This window comes from Gymnoscopelus braueri (genome assembly GCF_963280865.1).
Source record: "Gymnoscopelus braueri genome assembly, chromosome: 2".
Classification (NCBI taxonomy): Eukaryota; Metazoa; Chordata; class Actinopteri; order Myctophiformes; family Myctophidae; genus Gymnoscopelus; species Gymnoscopelus braueri.
This window is the reverse complement of record NC_137604.1, coordinates 51,957,147-51,964,646: the sequence shown is the minus strand read 5'-3', so window position 1 is coordinate 51,964,646 and position 7,500 is coordinate 51,957,147. Positions and strand designations below refer to the sequence as shown.

The 7,500-nt window shown below is 40.8% G+C and overlaps 1 protein-coding gene across 1 annotated transcript in view; it reads right to left on the bottom strand.

Moving 5' to 3' along the window:
* The window catches only part of LOC308096237 (voltage-dependent T-type calcium channel subunit alpha-1I-like), a gene marked incomplete at its 5' end in the record, with an annotated part of 278,135 nt that overhangs the window by 247,061 nt on the left and 23,574 nt on the right, over positions 1 to 7,500 (bottom strand). The window contains one exon of the mRNA XM_080443588.1: positions 3,413 to 3,505. Coding sequence (XP_080299714.1) covers positions 3,413 to 3,505 — 93 coding nt within the window. The remainder of the gene's footprint in view (positions 1 to 3,412; positions 3,506 to 7,500) is intronic.

Sequence of the window (7,500 nt, the reverse complement as noted above, 5' to 3'; positions counted from 1 at the left end):
GTGGATTATATTGCATTCGTACAGGAGCTAACACTACATGTTGACTTGAGGATGGCATTTCACAGTGATGGACCTTAATTGTATAGCCTGCCTCTGTTTTCTATATGCAAAGCCCATAAAACCACTGATTGCCATGCACTAAGCCTCTGAACATGATCATAATCATGCAGTATACACAACAGGCTCTCTCGCTCCCCTTCCTTCCTTTGTACCTCTCTCTCTCTCTCTCCATCTTTACCTCTCCCTGTCTATTTCATAGTTTACTTCAATTTGATTTGACTCAGTTGCATAAGCAGTATATTGTCGCTGTCGGGCGGAAAACTGGTACGTCCAGAACTGTTACTTTTCAGGGAATGGAAAAAAAGACCTGTGTTCTAATGCAGTGGTCACCTTTTTTATATCAAGGTCCATTTATTCGGCATTTGAGCCACGGACCAAGACTTCGAATATTTTGTTGTCGTTGGATAAAGATTTTGTCAAAATAACAATTCTTTATTTCTTCTACATTGTGTAGACTTCTTGTAAATTAAGTAAGGCAGATTACTTAATTTAACAACCAAATGCGGGTCCATTTGGTTTCATGTTTCATTTTACGCTCTCAAGAGTTAAAGATCTATAAGGGTCCATTTGGTTACCAATTCTCCATCATTTAGCTGGGGACCACCTGGAAACTCCTCAAGGACCACTGGTGGTCCCCGGACCACTGGTTGGGAACCACTAATGGATCCATTGAAACCCTATTTAGAGCGTAAATAGCAGACCTACAATTTCACAGTGCGTACTGTAGTGACATGCTGATGTGACTGACACTGTTATACCCATGAAGTATAAAATACTCTATCATTTATGAAAAGAAATAAATAAAATAAAAGATGAAATATGGATGGTTTCTGCTCTATGCAAGCAACAATAATTGGTGTTTTCATACTGCTTTCTCTCTGTCTCTATCTCTCTCCCTCCCACTATCATCACGCTTTCTTCTCTCAACACACTGTGTCATGCTTTGATAGAAATGATAGAAAATATGAATGGAAGCCTCTTCATCCGTCTGTCAGTGAGATGGAGACATGGCATAATGAACACAATTATGTTTGAAACTGCGCTGTGTGAAACACTCTCCCTTCCTCCGGTGTGTTGAGAGACTGCCCTCAATTTGTGATGCAACGATGCAGAGGCGAGCGAGGGCGTGAACTGTAGCAGACATTTTTATTTCAGATGGCACAGCCACGTAAGGCTTTGTTTCCAGTGGTAAAAAGCAACTAAGTACATTTACTCAAATACTGTACAATTTTGAGGTATCTTTACTTTACTGGAGTATTTCCAATTTTCTGTACTTTTACTTCTACTCCACTACATCTCAGAGGCAGATGTTGTACTTTTACTCAACTACAATTATTTGAAAAATGTAGTTACTAGTTACTTTGTAGATTTTATTGCAAAACATACATTACCCAATTCAACCCTATATACATTTCGGCCATTTGAAAATAGCTAGCTTTGAAAATAGCTAGCTATTTTCAAATGATTTTTATACATTTTATATATATTTGAAAACTTGAAACAGGACATTCTGCATAATGAGTACTTTCTACTTTTGGTACTTTAAGCAAATTTTTTAACCAATACTTTTGAACTTTTAATCAAGTAATATTTTAATTCCGGACTTTTACTTGTAACAGAGTATTTCTACATTTCATGCAGTATTGATACTTTTACTTAAGTAAAGAATGTGATTATTTTTTCCACCACTGTTTGTTTCACAAGTAGCATGGATGGACAACACAAAAATTTTCCATACAAATGAACAAATGAAAAGGAAAATGGTTTAACAAATGGTTTAACTTGCTGAAAGACAAGTGAGTCTTTCAGCAGGGACAGTATGTAATCCTGCTAATTCATTAAAATGGATAAACAGTGAATGGTTCATACGTTTTGTATTGACGTGTACATTAATGTGCGATTTTGACATTGAAATAAGGTGCTCTGTATGGATCTTTGTTCCACTCTGTATGGATCATGTTCTAACGTACGAGGGGGGGTACATTTTTCCATAGTTTTGAACCAAATGATTGGTAAAAAAATTAAATTGCTTGTCTGGCTCTTACTGTACTTTAGTCTACAGTATGATCATATGATGGCACTGATTGGTCTAGGAGTGAGCTCCAGAGTGACATACTGTACTAACACACACGCAGACATGATAGCAGTTTCTAGTTAGAGACAAAAACATTTGTTTCACTATTCCGATATGGTGCTACTACCCTACATACTTCACAACATACTTTGAAAATAGGCAATTTACAAGTTCTCAATGTGTGGGGAATTGGCATGCATTGTGCGCTATTAAAATAAAAGGTTTTCGCCAATAATGACATGACCAAAATAGGGACGCCAGGTTGAAAGTGTCTACGATATCTCTCCCTGGGGTGTGCTGATGGCTGGCTGATCAGATGGAGCACTGTTTGGTTCCCTGATTGGGTTCAGAACTGTGTTGAGTGTTGGTCCCTCTCTATTGCTCTCAGTCTCTCTACCCTCTCATATGCCCTACCCAAAAATACATTAGAATCACACTCTAGATTCAGACTCTAAATTCAGGTGAGTCAGTCACAAGAAAACATACATTTGATATGTGCCTTTTCTTATGATTAGCTTTTATAATAGCAGTTCTTGAAGCTTGTATGGACAATGACTTCACCCATTCCTTTACCCCTATATAAACCTGTGATGTGACGAAAATAAGTGAAGTTGAAGTTGAGATTTGTGAAGTATTCCAATCTGTTGCTTACAGTGAATTCAGAAAGTGCTTTCTCTCCTGTGTTCCATCTCGATTGTCACCCTTTCCGCTTTCCCAGTAAGCTTTCTCATTATATCTGCTCACCCTCTTCTTTGAGCTAAAAAAATAAACATTGGCAGCCTTCAGACCTCCTTCTAATGAGTGTAATATAGGCTACTGTATGTTGTTTGAGGAAAAGTAAGACACATTTTATATAAAAGAGATGAAAGACAGAGACCACAGGACACTACACTGTAAAATCCTATGTGCTAATTTAACATTGACGTGTCCCCACACTTTCATGTACAGTGGGAAGATAGTAAGCAATAAGCAACAAGTGTGTGTGTGTATGTGCGTGCGTGCGCGCTCGCTCGCTCGCGCATTCACGCACGCACGGACACGCACGATTGTGTGAGTGTGTGGATAGACAGAGAGAATAACAAGGGAGAAAAGAGACAGACAGGGTCTGTTTCATAGCAGTCACTCAGTAACTTGGCAACAAAAGCAGGGAATGATAAAATGAATAACTAGCAGACAGCAGGCAGATAAAGAGAGCAGGAGAGAGAGAGAGAGAGAGAGAGAGAGAGAGAGAGAGAGAGAGAGAGAGAGAGAAAGAGAGAGAAAGAGAGAGAGACTTACTATGATGAGTAGAATAAAGTAGATGAAGTTATAGAAGGAGTGAGCATCCATCACGTAGTACATGATCTCCACCCAGCCTTCCAGAGTGATCACCTACAGAAACCACACACACACACACACCACACACACACACACACACACACACACACACACACACACACACACACACACACACACACACACACACACACACACACACACACACACACACACACACACACGTATTATATTATGCAGCAAAAATCAATACATCATACCCATAATTTATACCTAAAAACATTTGGTAGACCCTCCGTCGTCACTGGAGGCAATACATATAGTACTTTATAGTGGTAGCAGCACTTTGGTTAGATTGGTTAATACCCCTGATGCATTGCATGGACAGCCAGAGAACTTTGGCAATTAAGTTTAGGCATGAGTTTGGTGTGGTTTATTTAGTTAAGTCCAGTTAGCTTATAGGCATTGTTCGTATGGTTCTGCATGGTGCCGAAACATGGGCAATGGATAAGGAGCTTTGGGATTGTCTTGACGGAACATACACAAGACTTCTCATGCGTGTCCAGAACCTTTCATGGAGGAACCATCCCACTGAAGCTCAGATTTATGGTGGCATCCCTTCCATGATCTCAGTTGTTGTGGCACAATGAAGACTCCGCTTTGCTGGACATTGCCACAGAGCAAAAGACCAGGTCATTTTGGATATTCTTCTGTGGAGACTACCATGCCCATCAAGAGGAACCAGACCAACTCACATTTCCAGATGTGCTGAGTAGGGACACATGGCTGACTGTGAATGAACTTGTGGCAATGAGCAACAGTGGAAGCAGCTTGTGTCGCAGATCTCGAGGGCACTCGAATGATGATGATGATGATGATGATGATGATGATGTATGTGTTAAGTTCAGACGTGGCTTTGGTGTTGTTGAGGGTTACGGAAAGGCTCTGGGATGGTGGTTAGTTAGTACTGAGATTGCGCTTCGTTCGGCTCCACAAATGCAATGCATGCTGGTTATGCTGCGTCCTGCTAACCTATTCATTTCATTACCGACCACAGGATTAAGCTATCACATCATTAAGATCTCTATTATTTCCTCGTTTGCAAAACACAAAACAATCTGTGAAAACATACGGTTTTGTTCCGACTGTATTAGGGAACTAGCCAATCACGTTATTCATCAACAACTGATTCAATAGTTTCAGAGTTAATAGAATGCAGAGGATGTCTCCAGCTGTGTCGAGAGACAGTAATTTCTGTATACAGTAATTTCACGCTTGCACTTCGTTTCATTTTACATTAAAGAAATTGTTATCATATCCCGCAAGGCAATTCTGCTTGACTGAAATAACATCTCACTATAAGAATAATGAAAACTAGAAAAAGTGCTCCTCGGAGCACAGGTCTCCGCCAGGTCAGGTAGGTTATTGTGGGGCAGCAATGTTCGGAATTCGCCAATCAGGATGGAATATGAAAAATCGGACGGAACCATCTTGATCACTTGACTATAGAGACAATGGATGCCGGTTTGCATGATGTTTGAATTTGTAGGAGTAATATAAAAAAGAAAAGTGTTGTAAAATCGGCCTCCTGGTGGCGCTATAATAGGGCAATGTTAAAAGGGTGGCATTTGTTCTTCAACGTAGTGCGAATGTGCGTGCAAAGTGTCACTGCAATCGGACGCTGCATTCATGATTTGTGGCATTTTGTTCAAACTTTAGATGTCAATGTTAGCCAATCAGGATGGAATATGAAAAATTAAAAAGATCCATCTTGATCACATGACTATAGAGATCATGTGTACCCGATTTGCGTGAAATTTGGATAAATTCTAAAGGCTTAATATCAAAAAAAATGTTTTACATAAGTCGGCCTCCTGGTGGCGCTATGAAAAATGCAGGGCCGTTGTTTTTCCTTGGCCTCTAGGGAGTGTGCGTGCAAAGTTTCACGCAGATCGGTGCAGTTATAGTTAAAAACACAAATTGGCCTTTTATAGCGCCACCATGAGGCTGACTTGAAAATGTTCAAGTGGCATTTCTTCCTCGGCCTAGTGGGAATGTGCGTGTGAAATCTCACGGAAATCACAAGCTGCGTTCATGATTTGAGGCATTTTGTTGAAAACGGAGCAATCCTGCAAACTTTGGAAGCCAACCTTAGCCAATCAGGATGGAATATGGAAGATTGGACAGATCCGTGTTGATCACATGACTATAGAGATACTGTGTACTGATTTGTGTGATGTTTGGATAAAATCTGTAGGAGTACTGTCAAAAAATGTGTTTAGCAAAAGGCGGCCTCCTGGTGGCGCTATAACAGGCCCATTTGAAAAATTTGGGGCAGAGGTTCTGCTCTGGCATCCAGGGAGTGTGTGTGCACAGTTTCGCTGCGATCACGCCAACGGTGCCAGAGATTAGCTGTACACAAAATGACAGAATGACGGACACACGGACGGACACACGGACGGACGGACGGACGGACGGACGGACAGGGGGTAAAACATACTCTCTCGCCATGCCTTTCGGCCTGGCGGAGACAATGAAACGTCCCTCTTTTATTTCAGACAGATTCAAGCAGTTTGCTGAGTGGTTTATTCTGGCTGCTAGAAGAAGAGTGATCCATTTCTGAATTCTATGTTTTATAGTGAACACTGCATGAAAAGATTAATTCATGCAATATATCCTATCCTATACAGACCTAAGGGAGTATTTTTTGGCCTCTGCTGCCCACAGAGGTCATAACAGTCAACATACAGCAGCATATGGTTACAATACAGATCCATCTGTGGAACCATTGGAATCACATCATATAACATACTTGATAAAATACTAGGTCCAGGAAAATAAAATAAGTCGTATCACACATTGTTTTCTGCTGTGTTGCTTTTCGATGTGTACACTGTATACGTTTATTGAGGTATCTAAAGAGCACAAAGTATGGCGTCAATGGTATCTGACAGGCCCGTGGACTGACCCTACCTTATATCATGGCCCTGGTTTTGGCCATGCTTAGTAAATTGGATATTCCCTTGCATATCTGTCTGAGTTTTTGGGTTCTACTTGCCAGTGTCTGAAAACATGTCTTGAGATAGACTGGTTGGCTTCCGCAATATCTGTCTGTACATTGGAAGCGCTGAAACGGTTCAAGGCTGTAAAGCTTTGCTTAAAAATCTCAAGACAAAAACCCTCTTCAATCCAAGTGTGACCAAAGCCACCCATATACCATTGAGGTCATAATTCACTCACTGCTCTATCTTACTCACAGTAGCATGAGGCTAATTGTTGAATATTTCTTCCCAGTAGAGTGATAGAATGTGTTAATATCTCATTTCAGCCGTCACTTCAACAAACTCTTCACCGGTAGAGTGGTGGTTGAACGCCACACTGACTGCAGCTATAGTTATTGTTGCTGAAGTGTTATGACATGCATTTAAAGGTATAATGAAGTAGTGCGAAAAATGGAGGATAAGAAGAGAGGATAGTAAAAGGACGATAGTGAAAATAAGATGAGAAATAATTACAAAATAGTTGAAGGAGATGGGAGGGGGTCCGTATCTGTTCCTAGAATGATAAGAGTGTTTGTAAATTACGATACGAGGGGAGTCTGTGCCAATCAGTCCCCCAGAGCCACGGTAGAACATTGAAGCGGCCGTCGCCTGGTGGTCAATCTGAGAATGCAACACTTCTGCATTTAAAATAATATTTTCATTTGTGCGCCTGCTCAGAACTCTATGGACACGCCTTTTCGACTCAATATTCAGTACTTCCGGCAGACAAACCCAATCAGAGTGTAGACCACTTTTAACTTCCGGCAGTCTTACGGGTGCTTCAAACGCCACTGAGCAACTTTCATAGAAGTGAATAGCTGGGGGCGGGGCAATCCGCCTTCTAGTTATATTATACCTCTATGGTGCCAATGGGAACAGAGTGGAGCATTATGACAAATTCACCAGCCTTCCATGTAAAATGGCATTGTGATGGTGTTCATGTTTGTGCCGATTTGAAGGATTTACAATAAGTATGGTTCCTTTGTGTACTGAATAAAACGGACAAACCTAAAACCTGATGGATCATATTCAAAACCCAATGGATAGCTC